The sequence below is a fragment of the Cinclus cinclus genome, chromosome 17, assembly GCF_963662255.1.
Source record: "Cinclus cinclus chromosome 17, bCinCin1.1, whole genome shotgun sequence".
NCBI classification, from domain to species: Eukaryota; Metazoa; Chordata; class Aves; order Passeriformes; family Cinclidae; genus Cinclus; species Cinclus cinclus.
In genome coordinates this window covers 5327385-5345165 of record NC_085062.1, presented here as the reverse complement: position 1 = coordinate 5345165, position 17781 = coordinate 5327385, and the positions used below count along the sequence as shown (strand labels likewise).

General features: G+C 39.9%; 2 protein-coding genes across 3 annotated transcripts; one reads left to right on the top strand and one right to left on the bottom strand.

Moving 5' to 3' along the window:
* Positions 1-163: 163 nt before the first annotated feature.
* On the bottom strand, positions 164-4066 carry HSCB (HscB mitochondrial iron-sulfur cluster cochaperone). 2 transcript variants are annotated; one of them, XM_062504640.1, is made up of 6 exons: positions 3858-4066; positions 3695-3791; positions 3215-3304; positions 2549-2693; positions 1621-1668; positions 306-443 (listed from the first exon to the last, which is right to left on the bottom strand). In XM_062504640.1, the coding sequence occupies exons 1-6, from the start codon at positions 4058-4060 to the stop codon at positions 352-354; spliced, it is 675 nt and encodes a 224-aa protein (XP_062360624.1). In that variant the 5' UTR covers positions 4061-4066; the 3' UTR covers positions 306-351. The 2 variants fall into 2 exon arrangements, with proteins under 2 accessions (XP_062360625.1, XP_062360624.1); XM_062504641.1 differs by lacking the exon at positions 3215-3304 and having other exon boundaries at positions 164-443.
* A 1386-nt stretch (positions 4067-5452) lies between these two features.
* CHEK2 (checkpoint kinase 2) lies at positions 5453-17297 on the top strand. The gene is made up of 15 exons (XM_062504502.1): positions 5453-5702; positions 6220-6344; positions 6606-6753; positions 7170-7260; positions 8216-8324; positions 9391-9444; positions 10005-10066; positions 10526-10625; positions 11092-11178; positions 11884-12047; positions 12263-12378; positions 13719-13804; positions 15979-16059; positions 16648-16739; positions 17049-17297. Exons 1-15 carry the CDS (start codon positions 5453-5455, stop codon positions 17083-17085), a joined length of 1602 nt encoding a protein of 533 aa, XP_062360486.1. The 3' UTR covers positions 17086-17297.
* Positions 17298-17781: the final 484 nt, after the last annotated feature.

Below are 17781 nucleotides of genomic sequence, written 5' to 3'. Positions count from 1 at the left end.
TTAAACTATGCAGCAGGGTAAAACTTCTAGTTTTGGAGGTTAGTTTGCATCAGATTGAGGTACATACCAAAAGCACCCTACCATCTTACCCAGTACAACTTTTCCTGGCTGTAAGCATTTCCAAATGCCATCTGCCACTGAACTGCTGAGGCAAGCATGGGATTTTATTTATTTTATTAATTTATATATTTTAATTTATTTTCTTTATTTTATTTTTAATATTACATTTATTTTCCTTCTCTCAGCTTTTAATGGAAGTATAGGAAACAAACACCGTTGGTCTGATTTTGATAACAAAACCATCTGTTTAATTGAAAATAACACTAACTCTTAATAGCAAAGGAGGCAACATCAGGAAGGGACCTTCTTGGCCTTTAGTTTATCCTCTAAGTTTGCAAAATACTTCATTTTTGCTAGCAGCTTCTTGGCTTCTTGAAGATCATCTAAAATGAAATAAAACAGTTTACAGAGGGAGAGGTGAATTTGCATTTTCAAAATGAATCTCAAGACTCCAGTGACAGCACCTGTTTTAGTACCAAGACTTGTGAGCTGCAAGGACTCAGTCACTATTAAAGCCATGCTGCCTATTGTTTTAATCTGGGATGGTTTGGGAACATCTCAACTCAAATGTTCCACAAAACGTGTAACAATGAACAATTTGGAAAAGAAACGTTAATGAATACCCTTTAATGACCTCTGTGGCTGCAGAATTGATCTACTCACTAGTGAAGACAAATGTTTCTGTTTGTTTTAAATGTGTAAAAATAGACCAACTGACATAACTGAACAATGCAAATCAGGAGGAGTCTGGTCTGGATAGTGCCAATTCCAAAACTGATACCGAAAGAATTTCTCCTCAGTTGAAGAATTGGAGGGGGAGGGTAGTTTATGACCTAGTGACAAAGACAGATGCAACACATTCCCTCTCCTGGCACAGAGTAACAGAATGTAACCCCTCACAGGCAGGCCCAGCCAGCACTGCTTTGATGCTTTCAGTTACACACACCCACACCTGACAAACCTGCAGCATTCTGGACCTGGCACAGAGCTACAATGGTTTCTTCCCAGCTTCAGAAGCTGGGGAATGATTCCAGCTTGTGCCTAGCCATTGGCTGTAGAATAAAGTTATGTTAATTATTGCACAGGAAGTCCCCAAAACCTTAGGCAGAACAGGCCTTAACTTGCCACACAGCTTCTGTGGTTTTCACTGCAAAGAACAGCACTCACTGTTCTGCTGCAGCACCAGAACTGCAGAATAACATCTCCCAAATTCAAGTGTGAAACCTCAGAATATGTCTAAGATGAAGTCTGTCCTTCCCAGTATTCTGGGAAACAAACAAATAATTTCTTAACATCTACACTGCCACTCAAAATTATTATTTAGATGCAAGATGAATGGAACTTTTGTACTGGACTTTGTTTTTAATGTGAGGTCCTGAATTTCCCAAATCAGCAGGAATGTCAGTTTAGAAGTGCTTATTCTAAATACCTAACAAAGAACCTTTGTCAATGTAGTACTTCTGTTCCATAGCTCAGGAAATATTTGCCAGTAACAGAATGTGGAGCTTTAAGCATTTGACAGGTATGTATGGCAGCTAAAAAATTCATAAAAACAGGTACCTCTTTCAAAAGCTGCAGCCACCTCTCTGGTCAGTTCTTCTTGTTTAACTGCAAAACAAAATATTTCATTTACTTTCTATTATATTTAGTATATTTGATACCACTGCATTCTGACTGCCTGTGGGGGGGGAAGTTCATTACTAGTTTCAGCCTATGGGAGCCAAGTGAGTTTTTCATAATACTGCTGTCAATGTAATTTTAATTATCATTTCAAACATGTATTTCTTTGTTTAAACAGGTATACTGACAGCAATTCCAATGCACATCAATGGTCACTAATTTCCCAGCAATGTAACCTATTTCCAGTCTGTCAGTTTACCCTGCTAGAGTTAATTTTCTCCTGTGGTACTCAGTTTTTATTCTAGTTATTGTAATTACTTTTAGCACATGGCTGTTACTGCAAAGAATCAAATAGAGCAGTAAACCAAATGTTCTTGGTGTCACCAACAATATAAAAAGAAAGTTGCTTGTGTAAGGAGAATAAACACTTAATATAATGGCTGCCAGATGAAGAAGGTGAAAGAATTATAATGCCGGTATAAATAACATTATTTAATGTGGTCAGACAACCATTTTATTCAACTGCATTCTGACAGGTTTTTTCTTTGGAACAATTGACTAGCCCTCACCTGATGAAGGTTGAGTAAATTCCTTTTTATTGTCCATATATATTTCTTTTGACATCAGAATAGGTTCTTCTATACAAATGTTCTCAAGACAGATGTGATGTTTAGGTGCATAAATGAGTAAAGACAGCATTGGAAAAGGGGGCACAGGGCAGAAGCTCTTGCAGTGAGTCAATTCCAAACTAACTCAAATTGAAGACATCACAAGAAATATACCAAAAAAAATAAAAAGCTTTCAGACTCTTGTATTACACAAGATCCAGTATAATAGTTCTGTACAAATTCCTCAGGTCATAACCTACCTTTAATTAAAGTTTCAATTTCTTCAAGCTTATCCTCATTTTTGGGCTCTGCTAACTTCTCGTTAATTTCCATGATTTCCATAAGGAATGCTGAGTCTGCATCACAGTCTGTCTCTTGTACTGGCTCCACTCCACTCAGCTCCAGCTGGCAGAGGAAATGGGAATTTGAAAATAAATATTCCCACATCTATTTCAATGGGAATTATTTTCTTTAAGTCTCTTATCTCACAGATTCATAGCTGATAAACCTACAGCGCACAGAGTCAGGCTGAAAGTTAACTCCATACATAGGCTGACCATAAAAACCAGCAGTTACCCAAAGCAAAAAAAAAAACAAAAAAAAACAAACCCCAAAAACCAAACAAAAAAAAAAACTACATCAAAAAGGCTGCCATGGGCCAGACAAATTCTAAATAAGCAGTCATGGCCAAACACCACGTGAGAAGTGAAAGACAAATTAGTGTAAGAGGAGTTGCAAATGAGATGATACGCTGCTGCTTAATTTTTGGACAAACTTGGTTCTGGTCTCCCTTCAATAGCTGGTGATCCTCTTCAGAGGAATGCAAATTAGCACTTGAAGGACTGAGTCGAAGGTGCGGTCCCTAAGAGCAGCACCAGCCCCCAGGGTTAGCTACGGGAACACTGCAATATTAACGGAGACCTTACTAGATAGAGGCCTCGGCTCAGAGGGTTCAGCAGGGTCTGGTACGCCTTGTTGATCAGGGAAGAGTGTTGCTCAGAGTAGTACTGCTCTTTCTGCAAATGGATGGCAAATAATTGGAAGCTAGTAACAAGTGGTGAGATACACTTTGTTACATGCTGAACAGCAGCGTCCCTACGGCAGCCGGTGTGTGAAACGGAGAAGGCTCTGTGGACCTGGGGACTGTGTCACTGCGCTCAGCTAAGGCCGGACGAACCGCAGCGGCCCCTCATCGTCCACCTCCACCGCAAATCCACGGCACAGTCTCTTCTGAGCTCCGAAAGACAAACACGGGCGAATCCCCTCACTCCCCGAGCGGGAGAGAGGTGGGGACTCGACACTGCGACCCCGCCACGCAGCCGAAGGCTAAAGGCGAATTCCTCCGGCGGCCACCGAGCCCCGCGGGCCCCTCCCGGCCCGGCTCCCCCGCCCGGCCCGGCGCTCACCGGCGGCCTCTGGCCGAAGCGGTCGGGGTGGACGGCGCGCTGCAGGCTCCGGAACCGCCGCCGCAGCTGCCGCTCGTCGATGCGGAAGGAGCGGTCACTGCGGGACATAAGGCGGGTGAGACCCGCGGCCGGCCGGGCCCGCGGCCGCCCCGCCCACACTCACCAGTCCATCAGGCGGAAGAGGTCAGGCCGCGGTGCCGGCGGCTGCAGAGCCTGGCAGCCGGGGCAGAAGCGCGGCGGCCCATCGCCGCCGGGGAGCGCGGCGCCGCAGCTCCAGCACGGCGGCCCCGGGGCGCGGCCCAGCACGGCGGCCCCGCGGAGCGCCCGGCGCGCCCACCCGAGCTGCGCCCGCAGCGCCGCCCGCATCGCGCCCCGCTCCCGGCGGCCCCCGCGCGGGCCGCCCGCTCATTGGCTGCGCTCGGGGCGCGCGCGCAGCGCGCACGGCGGCCCCGGCCCGACGGCGTGAGCCCCGCGAGCCGTGAGTTCGGGTCCCGCTCCGGCCCGGCCGCTCCCGGCCCTCCTCTTTCCGCTTCTCCCGGGACGAGGCCGCAGCGCTCGGTGGGGCCGACGGGGCCGTTGGTGCCGGTGCCGGTCCGGGGTAGCAGTGCTGTGTCGGGCCGGGCGCTCGCTGCGCCCGGCAGTGCCGCCCTGAGGCTCGGCCGCTCCGCTCCGTGCGAGGCGGCCGCTGGTGGCCCGGCCCCGCGGTCTGAGCGTTGAGGGAGGTTTAGGTTGGATAGGAAGCAAAGTTCCTCTGCGGAAAGGGCTGCCCGGGACAGAGGTGAGGTCACCATCCCTAGAGGGGTTTCACAGCTGTCTGGATGTGGAACCAGGGGACAGGGCCAGTGGTGGCATCGGCAGTGCCGGGGAAGCGGTTGGACTCTGCGGCCTCTGTCTTTTCCAGCCCAGAGGGTTCCGTGATTCTGTTCTGTCTGCGGGCGGAGCCCTGAGCCTCGCCTGTGCTTGCAAACCCCCGTAACAAACGGGAGGGAACGCGGGAACTCTTGCGGCTTTAAGGCTCTTAATGAAATGTAGCAAACCGATAAGGAGAAGTTACATTAAACTGTGTGGTAACCAGCTGAAACCCCTACATATGCGGGCGGTAAGGTTGGAAGGCTCGTGGACGTTCCAGGAGCCCCGGTGAGCACTGATGTGTCGGGGGAAGCTGGCTGTAGGGGCGGGCGTGGAGAAGGAGGCACCGCAGGCTGTGAATTTCCGTCTCTAACGGGGCAGGGACACGAGGGAGATGCTGTTTCTTGCCATTGCTTGTGCCAACAGCTGCCGGGGCTGTGCTGTTTGAACCTGGCAGGGTTACGTGCGGTGATTGTGTACCGGCGTGATAAATCTCTGGGGCACTTTCAAGAAAACCTACATCGTTTTATAGTTCTTGCTCCTTTCAGTTTTTCTCTTTGTGTTGGGGGAGCAGCCGTGCTCCCTTTGCTCCTTGCGGGGATGCTCTCAGAGCACAGCCCCTGCCCGTGTGACACAATGTGAGCGCTGAAGTCCCCGGTAGCGATCCGGGAATAAGGGTTAGTTCTGCTTCAGAACCAGCAGAGGCCGCTCCACGTTGTCATTGAAAAGGAAAATCATTCTGGTGTGCAAAATTCCTGGGAATTCACGTATAACCCAGACATGCACGTTTTGTTTGGAAGTTTTACTTATTTGACCCTGAGAATGGACTTGGACATTAATAGTGAGTGTTTGCCAGTTTTACTTTTCTGTAGTAATTGTATTTTTTTTAACATTCTCTTTTAAGCCATCATGTCTCGAGAGACTGGAAGTGAAACACAGCAGTCACAGAGTGCCCAGCAGTCACAGAGTGGTACCAGTTCCTCTTCCAGTGGGTCACAGAGCACTAGTCAGTCTTCCTTAAGTTCTGGGACTCTCAGTTCCTTGGACACTGTTCCCACTCAGGAGCTCCCGTCTATTCCTGAGGATCAGGAATCTGAAGAGCTGGTTCCTCAGCCTTGGGGTCGACTCTTTGCACTTGGAAAAGGTTTCATCAACTGTGGTATGTGCATATTGTAATACATCTCTTGGTTTCTTTGTAGGATCTCAGAAAAGTTCTGAGCAGCTTGCTGAAGAGCAGTCTTTTCATTTTCAAATTAGGTACAAGAAAATTTAGGTATGCAGCTTTTTGCTATAATGTTTTATTCCATGCTACATTCCAGTGTTTACACTGAGTACTCGGATACACAGCTTCCACAGACTTACAAAATTTCTGGGGTGTTCATGTTTTTTGTTGCATGCTTAACTTTTTACAAACGTTATAATTTATTTTATTTAGTTATACGTCTCTGTATTGCTGAAGATGAACTGAGAAATACTACTGCTGAAGAGGGTAAAATTATTAAAGGATTTGACAAGGTGTGGTGTTTTGTATGAGTTAAGACAAACTTGATTCTATGTGAAAAATCTTGTCTCTGTTACCCTATTCATTACCATTTGGCATCATTCTGTAGTGCCATAGTTATTGACTTCCTGCAACATTGTCTTCTCTCTCTGCTGTACCTTCCCCTCCTCTGCAGACTGTGTGAATGAGGAATACTGGTTTGGGAGGGACAAAAGCTGTGATTACAGTTTTTCTAAGCTGGGATTGTCTGAGACTGGCTTCTACCAAAACTATAGCAAGAAGCACTTCCGAATTTTCAGGGTAAGTGCTAAAAATGTTAACTGTGTCTATTTTGGCATAATTCAAAAGGAGACTTTGGGGCAGAGATCCTAAAGAAATCGAAGTATCTTCAGGGTTGACTCCTTTAATGACACTCTAGGCCATGCTCCATTTACCTGGTTTATTAAACAGCCTCAAGGTCTCATTTTTAAGTCAACAATAGTAAATTTTTAGAGTATCATGTCTTTATTGTAAAATCATTTGTTCTTTACTGTCATTTTCTCCACTTTTTTTCTCTTTGAGGAAATTGGTCCAAAAAATTCCTTTGTTGCCTACATTGAAGACCATAGTGCAAATGGGACATTTGTTAATAGAGAGCTCGTTGGAAAAGGGAGAAGGCTGCCACTGACACACAACTCTGAAATTGCATTGTCTGTACAGACCAATAAGGGTAAAATGTGCTTTAACTTAAGTAGATTTTTCATGTATTGACCAAGAAGTTGTTTCTGCATTGATTTGAGTGTGTTTCTTGGGAGCTGAGCTGCTTCATGGGCACCTCTCATTAATAGGTGTTTTAGTACTCACATAAAAATTATCCAAGTCCCTGTCAACTCTAGGGAAAAAAACTGAAAATGAAAACTTAAAGTTAAAAACTGTTGTGAATTTAATCCCAAAATGTAATTTTTCAACAATAAGATCACCTTGCTAAGCCATAGCTGGTGTAATTTATAGCATATATTTAGTTTTTTCCTCTAGCAGGCAGTACTTTCTTTCTGTTGACTATAAAAGCTCATGAAACATAGCTGTTTGTTATAATAAAAATTTTAAACTTCATAATAGTAAAATTTTCTCCACTTGTCTTCTCAGTTTTTGTATTTTCTGATCTTACGGTGGATGATCAGATGATGTTTCCTAAAGAATTAAGAGAGAAATATATCATGTCAAAGACTTTGGGAAGGTAAGCATCCTTTTTCCCTCAATAAAAAGGGTTCACTTCATTATCAGTATCTTGTGCTGGAATTATTATCACTGTTTGCTGAGCTGCTGTTTTAAAATAAAAAGGGGGAAAAATGATAACATGTGAATAAACATGTTCTTTGCAACACTTTTAACAGGAATTTTGGCTTTGTCTCTGTTTGGTTTGGGGGTTGTAAGCTGCCACCAATTGTAAAAACCAAGTTTTGTTTTGGTTGTTTTTTTTTTTTTTCTGTAGAAGAGAATGGTCTGTAAATTCTTAATGAGTTTTTAAAGTTTGTGTATTAATTTACTCAGTGTCTGGAAGTAGGAGGACAAGCTTTATGTCAGAATACAGCTTCCTACAATATCACTATTGAGGCCTTCAGACAAAAAGGAAAAGAGCTGTCCAGGAAAAAGGAAAGAAGCTGTTTTAAATGGGGGCTATTTTTTTCTCTTTGGAAAGAGTTGGCCACTGAAGAATTTGGACATGAATAATTAAATTGAAACAAATCCAAGTGGAGACCAGAAGAATTTCTTTCTGTAATATAATTGCTATTTAGTAAAAATACAAGTGTTATCATATATTCCTCAGATTTGTGCAGTCCATTGTTGAGATAACTTTTCCTAAGTTCTCCTAAATGCCTTTGCATGAAGGAATTGCTGACAGAGCTTGTCTTTCTTATCTGCCAGTACATCTGGTACAAACAGAGTAGCTGCTCTGCATATTGACTCCTGCAGCATTCAACAAATGGCCTTTGACAGCACTTACTATTTAAACAGACCTTCTAACTCTTGAATGTTTCCTGAGAGGTACTGTAGACTTTAACTGTTGAATACTTCCTCAGAACTGGCAGTGTGCCTTATTCAAAAAGTTAGAAAGCAACCAGCTCCAAATTATAAATGAAATTATATTTCATTTGCCTGCACTTGTTGACAGAGCTGTGCTCTTGTTTTAGTGGTGCCTGTGGAGAAGTCAAACTGGCATTTGAGAAGAGCACGTGTAGCAAAGTCGCAGTGAAAATCATCAATAAAAGGAAGTTTGTGGCCAGTGGCCTGACAGAGGTAGTAAATATTTTTGTTTGTCTGCCTTGGCCACCTTGCAGTGGTCCTGGAATATTTTGTAACTTCTCTGACTCCTCAGATATCTTCAAATGAGGATTTTCATACTTAATGTCTTCTGTGTTTAGTTTCAAAATGCTTTTTGATCTTGTATGAGGTACAGAATTCTGTAGGGAACACTTGTTTTTATTCCTTGCCCACGTTCCATTAGGTTCATCATTTAGGACTGTTAATGTGAGGTATACAAGGGGTGGTGTGGAGTCTTGTAGGGTTTGCTTTATGTCCTAAAATCCATCAGATAAACACATCATAACCAGCAGTCTTGACCAAAAATGTACCAATAATTATGATGAATGCTCCATTGTAATACATTTTAAGAAAATTGTATGAAACCTTTTGGGAAGGGCTTTTCATGTGTCTAATGGCAGAAGCCAGAATTTGAAGAAGAACAAGGACAACTGGCTCAAGATACTATTGTGAATTTTAGTTACTAATATGTGCTATTCTACAAAACAGACACAGGAGTATATCTGGAATGTTGTGCATGGGTTAAGTCGTGTATTCCAAGATGATTGATTTGGATTGGAAGAACAGCAAGAAAAAAAGTAAACCTGCTGAGTTGATTTCATTAGTTGAGCCTAAGCCACAGATTATAGAATCTGTTTATGTTATCATGCAAAATAGGAGAGAGTAGCATGTGATTTTAGGTTGGCCCATCTGCAAAGCATCTTGAGCATCTTGGAGGGAGAAAATACAGGACAAGTATATAAGCAAAAAGTTGGGGGGTTTTTGGTGTTTTTTTTTTTTATTTGGAAATTAGTTGGGGATTTCTAACCTGCAGTGAAATTACATGTCCAGAGCAATATCTTGCTTCAGATAGTGACAGCACTCTGTTTATTTAATTCACTGAAGACACCTTATCATTTTATGGAAAAGAAAAATTGTATGTTATGATCACTAACAGTAGCAAAAGGTATGATATGTTGTCTTTTCTGGTACTGTGTCTTATTTCTCATGTCTTATTCCAGAACAGCTCTGTCTTACCCAATATGGTATTTGATTCTTTTAATAGAACCCAGCTTTAAATATCAATACAGAAATTGAAATTTTGAAGAAAATAGATCATGTGAGTGTTACTGTACATTTTTATTATTTTTATGCTTCTTCCTGTATGTACTTTAGTTACTGACCTTAGTGTAGTAATGAAAGAACAATTTTATCCATTTAGAAATATGTTAAAGGATGTGCATAATTTTCCTTGTAAATTATTGAATGGGTCTTTTTTTTTCTTCCTTTAAGTATATTATATCCCAGCAGATTTGAGATTTTAAAGCTTTGGATAACTGAGATGTAAATCTGAGAGGAAACATCACGGGGGAAGGTTTTACCTGAGCTACTGTTGCAGAAATTTTTATTTGATTCAAGTTTTTGTAAATGCTGTGAAATAACTAAATATAAAGACTAGTTCTCACTGGCAGTTTCTTGAATTTGTATCCACTCTTTCCTCTGCATGCAAAATAGATAACATAATAAATAATGTTGAGGGTGTGGTCTGGGGTGTCCACAAATAACTTGTGTTAAGTGTTAGTTTAAGTGACCTGGTTTGAAATATTGAAATAAGAGCTTTAGGATTAAATTTTACAAATTATTCTATTTTGTGTGTCTCTGTATTCCCTTTTCTATTAGCCTTGCTTAATCAAGATTAAAAATTTCTTTGAAGCAGAGGATTACTACATTGTTTTGGAACTGTAAGTAACCTGTTTGAAAGTAAATGCATACACTGAAATGGTTTTTTTCGTAGCCACAATGAACTGTGAAGATTTTGCTTGTTTTATTTTGTTTTCCTATTGCTGCCCTCCACTGTTCTCTGAAACCTTTGTAAGATTAGGAGCTAGGATAACCAGAAGAAATCATCCTTCTATGCCTGGATATTATTTTCTCTGCTGCTTTTTTTATTTTTATTTTTTTATTTTTGAACTTGTAAGAGGGGCCTGATCAAAAACAGTGTAAAAACTCCCAGTGAAGACTCAAGAGATTGACCTTAACTCAGCCATGCATGTGCTGTGTTTAGGATGTTGCTCATTCATTTTCAGAAATATATTCTTTCTCTATAGCCAGAATATCCAAATGTTTTGATCTTAGTCTTGTCTAGTGGGATGAATCTTTTGGAAGTTATATGTTGGCTTGTTAACCTGCATTTGTTTTAGGATGGAAGGAGGAGAATTGTATGACAGAGTGTCAAGGCCAATCAAGATGAAAGAAGATACCTGCAAGTTGTACTTTTATCAGATGCTGCTGGCAGTAAAGGTACATAATCAGGAATTCTACAAAAAAGAAGTCAATAAGATGAGTTTATCTGTCATTTGTCCCTGCTGAAACCCATGCAAGCAATCAGCACAGCGTTCTTAACAAGTTGGTTTGACAAGAGAGAGACAGAAAAGCAGAATTTCTACAAAGGTGACACAGAACATGGGTCTGCACACTGCACTGAGATTTGACATTTGAAGCACGATGATTTCTAAGGGTTTTTTTTGTTTCTTTGTGATGGCATTTTGGTGTTGGTGTTTTAATTTTTTTTTTTAAATTTTGTTTTGTTTACTTTTTGCTTTATTTTTAAGGGAGAGTCCCATGTTAGGGAGCTTCAAATGCATGCCTGACTCTTACACAGCAATTTCAGTTACCCTGCCATTGCCATGAGAAAAAATTGAAAGCTTGCATTTTAAAACAATTTAATAGTCTGTTTTTCCTTAATTGCCCATATGTGTGTATTTAGTATCTTCATGACAATGGAATTATACACCGAGATCTAAAGCCAGAAAATGTGCTACTTTCATCTTCTGAAGAGATATGTCTTATAAAGGTAAGGAAACTCACATTTCTTGTTAATGGAGAGATTTGGGGGTGTTCCTTCATATTCTTCTTCATATTTCATTAAGCATAGCCAAAAAAATATTATGGAATTAGTCATACAAACCATGAAGTTAACTCAAAACATAAACCTTTTCTTTCATAATTGTAATTTTACTTTTATGGATATTTCAACCCATACACTGCATACGTAATTTCAAATGTCAATTTTTTCCACCCAGTAAAATCTAAATTCTTGAATTACAGATAGCATTCCCACAAATGTCCTGTCCAGGCTGTATGGTGACAGGGATTTTTGTTGTTGTTTTGTTTTCTTTTCTTTTTTTTTTTTCTTTTGTGTTTTTGTTTTTATCCTCCAGAGAAAGCATTGAATATATTTGCATGATGAAATTCTTATTTTTCACAAAAACTCTTCTAGTAGGCTACAACACCTTTATTCTGTGGTTGTCAATTTATATCCAAATCTGAGAGTACTTTTTGGTAGTGTAAAGTGTGATCCTTTGCCATATTTCTCCCTCTTCCTCCTCTCCCATTCTCACTTAATAGTATTTGGGGTGACTTCTGTTCATAGTCATGTACTGGAGCTGGCTTGGAAGGAAGAAATTAATGCTACCTCCTGATGTATGTCTACAGTATGATGTGTTCTAGTACAGTCCGTCCTAATATGTAATCTGGTGTTACCATTTTTAAATACAAGATTACAGATTTTGGACAATCCAAGATTCTTGGAGAAGCTTCTCTTATGAAAACATTATGTGGTACTCCCATGTATCTTGCTCCTGAGGTTCTAAATTCACTTGGGACTGCTGGATACAGCCGAGCTGTGGACTGCTGGAGTTTAGGAGTTATTCTTTTTGTATGGTAAGATATTGTGTAGATGTACCTTCACTGGGCAGTCTTTGACATACATGGCTTGAGACTTGGCAACTTCAGTGTCTATATGAGGAAGTAAAAGTGAGTTTAAAACTCTACACGTAAAAAACCACTACAATAATAGATGCCTTAAAATGTGTGATAACAGTGTTTCATTTGCTATGACAAATTAGGTGTTAATGAACTTGTTTTCTTTCATACAGCTTGTGTGGATATCCACCATTCAATGAGCAAAATACTCAACTCTCTCTGAAAGACCAAATCACTCGTGGCAAATACACGTTCATCGCAAAAGAATGGAAGCATGTGTCAGACATGGGTATGACTCCAGCACAGTGGGTAGTAAAATATCTACCTCTTTTCTTGTAGTTTTTGTTTTCCTTTATCCTCCTTTTAGCTGCATGGCACATTGTGTGTTAATATGTACAGTTTTTAAACGAATATATTAAAAACTTTACAGTTCATTGTTAAAGCATTAGAAAGAACACTTACTTTATTATTGAAGAGATTTCTTAGCAGTATTTAGCATAATTAACCACACAAGTATAGAATTTGTGGGCACGTCTATTTCTCCTCTTTTCACTTTTTCTTCTGACTTTATCAAGCTGGTCTACAGACTTTGCCTAAAGATTCTTCAAGTGTTGTATCAAAAATACCAGGAATTTAAGGAATAAGAGTTAGAATTCCAAAAAACAAACGTTCCGAGAGAGTCCTTTCATGGTGCTAGTCTTTGAGCTGAAAGTATCAGTCACATTTGAGGAATCATCTATTATGTTTGGCCCACTGTAAGTCAAAGTAGTCTGTAAAACAGTTTTTGCACAGTAAACTACAATCGTTATTACTGTCCGTGTGCTTTTAGCTTTTCAGGACATTTTGTACGCACAAAAGAATTGTAGTATTTACCTTGGACACTTCTTTGTATGTACAGAGGAGTTTGTAATAAATGATGTAGTCATCCTTTGTCTAATAAAACTTATCAAATATAACTCCTTCCCGAATAGTTTGAAGCTTTTTCAATAATAAATCAGACATTCATGAGAATGTACAATCTTAACATAATTTCCATTGTCCTCCTGGTATGTATTCAGAATAATCTGATCAAATGAAAAGTAAATCATGCTGAAATTCCTTTATGGGAAATTTGGAGTAATAAAATAAAAATAAATGCCATCTTTTTCACAGTGTCTACTAAGCAGTTTCCTAATAAGATGAAAGTTTGAAATTGTTGAGCATACATGTTTATGTTCTGTCTCTTCTTTCCCAGATGGATAATCTGCTTTCCAAGACACTGCAAACCAGGATAAATTAAGCTGTCTTTACTTTTCCACAGTGATACTGAAGCTTTTAGGGAGGTGCTGAGCTTCCTGTGCATGCTCAGACCATAAATTGTGTACATGCTAAATATATCTATGGGTAATTCTGGCATCCTGAGAACTGTTGAGTCGTGTACATGTGAAGGAAAGATAGTTGCAGTCTGTAGCCCTTCCCATGCACAGAAAAAAGAAAAGTGATCTGCCCAGCCCGCAGATCATTTGTACATTTTTGTGCATTGCTTTGAAGGGGTATAAGGCACATTGTCACACATTATTTTTGGTGTAGGCATATTTCAGATAATGAATGTATTGATCATATGCCAACCAGCTCTTTTTATTATCTTAGCTCTGGATCTTGTGAAGAAGCTGTTAGTAGTGGATCCAAGCAAACGTCTTACCACAGAGGAAGCCTTAGAGCATCCTTGGCTTCAGGTAGGAATTGAGTTTTATCTGAAAGCTGAGTTGTTTGGGGGATAACTTGTTTATGTCTTGTGTATTCAAAGATTTAGTCCCTGTAGAGAGACTGCAAAAGCAGCATGGAGTAGTGTCCTGAATACCTTCTTCCAATACAATAAGCAGCTTCTGCATCCTTTCTGAGACACCTCTTCCCAGAATGCTTTCACTTGTGAGGATCAAGATGTGTTTTTTAGAGCCCAAGTCTGACTGTGGTTCTGGTAGGATGGACCTCTCCTTCCAAACATTGTAACAGAGCCCCATTTCCTCAGATGTTTGTGTGGACAGGCAGTGAAGAGTTTGTTTCTGGCAAGCATCCAGTACTACTTTGGTTTTATTCTGCTGTGCAGGAGTAAGTGTCCACGGTTTGGGAACCCTCTGTGTAGGAAGTGATGGTTTCCCTGCCTCCTGTTACAATCTAATTAAATTTGAGAGAGGTAGTCTTTAGGTGGTTTTTTTTCTTAATTTTGGCAAAGGTGCCCACTGGAACTTTGAGCTTTCTTGAATATTTTTGCTTGAAGAGGCTGAAAAGTGTCACCCAGCCTACATCTGAGCTATGCAACAGGTTCTGTTTATTCACACCAAGCACAATGCTGTTCCTGTTCCCTGATGGGGAGCGGGAGAGTTTCAGATGCTTTGGTAAAGAGCATAAGAAACAGAGGGGGAGCAAGGGAGTGTCTCTCAGTGTTCAACAGCTGATAGTGTTCTGAGACAAAAAACATGTGTGGATGACTTTTTAAAGTGATTAACTTGTTTTGATTATGCTCCTGGGCATCAGGAAACATTTCCTGGAATTCATGGATTTTACTTACTGTAGTTTTGTGTGTAACATCTACAGCAAGTTAATCAGATATAGATTCTTACATTTGAATTATAAATCCAAGTAGAAAAAGTTATTCAGAAACCTTGCAACACTGATTTTAAAAATTGCTGGTATGCATAAGGGGGAAGGGGAAATAGATTTAGATGAGCTAAGAATTTAAGATATTTCTGTATATAAACTCAAGTTTTTATTAACTTGATTATATATTCCATGTAAGGACATATCTTACTGTTAAGTTTAATACCGAAGACAGGACAGAAGGTTCCAGAAAATATCACAGCCACAAATCCAGATGTTATGTAGCACTCAGATGCTGTTCTTTGAACTATTTCCCTTCAGGGGCTGTTATTAGGAGTGTCAGGTGCTCATAGGTGATGCTTGGAAGGGCAGCATCCAGCATGCTCAGTTCTAGATATCACACACGTTGAATACCACCAAAAGAGCTCCTGGGTCCTGTTACTGTGAGTAGTGAGGAGTTACTGGCTCCTCTCTCCCTCTTGTGTTGTCTGGAAGTATTGACTTTACAAGTCAGCAGGAAAAAACACATTCTCTCTGTTACCAGCTGATGCCTCTTAGCCCTCTGGTGATTTTGGGGACACTAGGGAATTTTTCAGGTACTAGAAGTAAACATGTTCTGCAGATTTATTTAAACTAGTAGTGCTTGCAAATTTAGTGTTTTCAAAACAAGTTGTTTACTCCATCCTTTGCCTAAATCTACAACTTTAAAACTTTTTGAGCTGCATAAACCTAAGTACTGCTCAGAGGAAATGTTTTACCTGTATTTACTTAATAAAACATTTCTTAAAGGTATATAAACAATTAACTGCTGATTCTGCCACTGAAATCTTCACTGAAGTCTTTTGAATTGCACAAGATTAATTTGGTTGCATGCTGAAGAAAAAAATGCAGGTCTTTTATTACATAAATGGAAAAATATTTCTTACCTTATCCATCAATTCAAATCTAGCCACAATCAAATCAGGTGACACTGGAAAAGAAAAATAAGTAAAATTATATATAGAATTAAATGGATATTCAGCTCAAAGCCTTTTTGTAGCAAATAAGTATAATTATATAAAAAAGAGGACATACTGCAATACTCCATTGCTTAGGAAAAGGACCCTCTCCACTGCCTTCACCTAAAATAACTCAGTTAAAACAGCTGAAATCCTTAGGAGCTCAATGGTCTTTGTTTCTCATTGTCTCTAGCAGTGAATGTCCCATTCATTTCTCTTTGAGTTTCCCAGTCTTTGCTTTACCCTTAAATATTCTATATACTACTTAAATGCTGGGGGGTTTTTTTGTTTGTTTTTTTTTTTTTTTTTTGCAGGATGAGGATATGAAAACTACATTTCATCAGCTACTTTCTCAGACATGTAGCAATATGAATCCACCAGAAACGTCAAAAATGGTATGTGCAATAGATATTTGAAGATTAATATTTGATGCACAGAGAAACTAGGTTTTGAAGTAATCTTTAATAAGAAAATAAGTTAATTTTGAGAATTTAGAGAAATGCATGTGTATGTATGTGACAGCCTGCTGGTTAGTTCTGCTTCCTGAAGAGCAGCAATGGATTACCATGCTTTGTCAACACTTTGTTTAAATGTGTAGAAACACTTGTCTAGGCTTTAAAGGATTATTTCTATATTTAGAATAAAATTGTTGAATGTATGGGGTTTTTTTAATGGATCCAAGTCACTAATGTTTAGCATTCAAGTGAAAATTCTCATGCCTGTGCAAGGTTAGGACAGCATTGTGCTATTCATCCCCAGATGCTAATTAGGAAAATTGTGAGCAGTAGCTCTTTCAAGCTGGGAACAATGTCTTATATCAGTACCATGAAATATAATTAGATAGATCTTGGGAGAGAAACATGGGTTAGTCATGCTGCTTTTTTGGTTACACTGTCCAACATCTCTAATTCTGGAGCAAGCAGAGCAGTCAGGTTCTGCCTTACCTGGTTGCCTGGATCCATCCTGCTGTGTTTTTCTTCCAGCCAACCACAGTGAGAAAGCGTCTCCATGAAAATGAGGAAGAATATGGCTCTGCTAAACGTGCTGTTCCTTCTACTTCGTTTCAGAAAATGAGGTGAAAAGGAAGAGAAAGTGACTTTGTTAATGACAACTTTTTTATGGAAAGCAGAATTTTTTATTAAGAAAAATCTTAATAATGGAATAAATGGTTGAAGATGTATAATTTCCAAATAAAAATAACTTTGTAAGACTGAAGTGACTGCTGTGCATGCATGAGAATCTGCACAATTAGTCATGTTCTAGGCCATCCAGCTGTCTAACTCAAGGAAAGTATCAGAAAAACTCCTGAACTAAGTTACTAACAATGTTTTAGGCTAGCCTCATCTCCAACTACATTCTCTGATTTTTCTTTTCCAGTTTTTAGGTTAGGCATGGAAATAATGCTTAGTCCTAATAGATGAAGAAGGAATACTAAACTTGCTGAGCTTTTGCCTGCGACAGAGCATTACCTGACACAGTGCTGCCCACAGACTTCTGAGGACACTTAGACTATTTAGTTCAGATGTAAAACTTCTGATGGAGCTTGAGGTGCTCTGTGCTTCAGGTAAAGCTCCACAGTAAATGCTGGACTGGCAGACTCACAGCATTGTGCACTGGGATGGGGCTGATTGGCTTCCAGAGCAGCAATTACCATCTATATGGTGTTTTTAACATGTGTATATTATGTTTATTTCTCAGGGGAGGGATGAGTAAGAGGAAACATGTCTGCAAGAGATGAAACGAAGATGTATCCTTTTCCTGTCAGGGAAGAACTAGGAATTGAACTGAGAGAGAAAAACTTGCTTGTCTGTTAGGTGAAATTTTTGAACTGTGTGTCTCTTACTGAAGGATTATTAATTTAATTACTGACGGAAAGAACAATTTAGTAACTTTATTCTTCAACATGCATGTTCTGGTTAAAGGCATCTACTCTTAAGTTGACTTGTAAAGAATAAACCCCAATGCATCATGGAATAAACTCATGTCATGTAGGAATTAAGATATTGATGAGTCGCATTTCCTATATGTGCCCATTGCAGAGATCTTGTGTATTTTGATATATTTGATTTTAACCAATGTCAGTGATAAAATTCTGATTCCTGTACATTGATATCTTT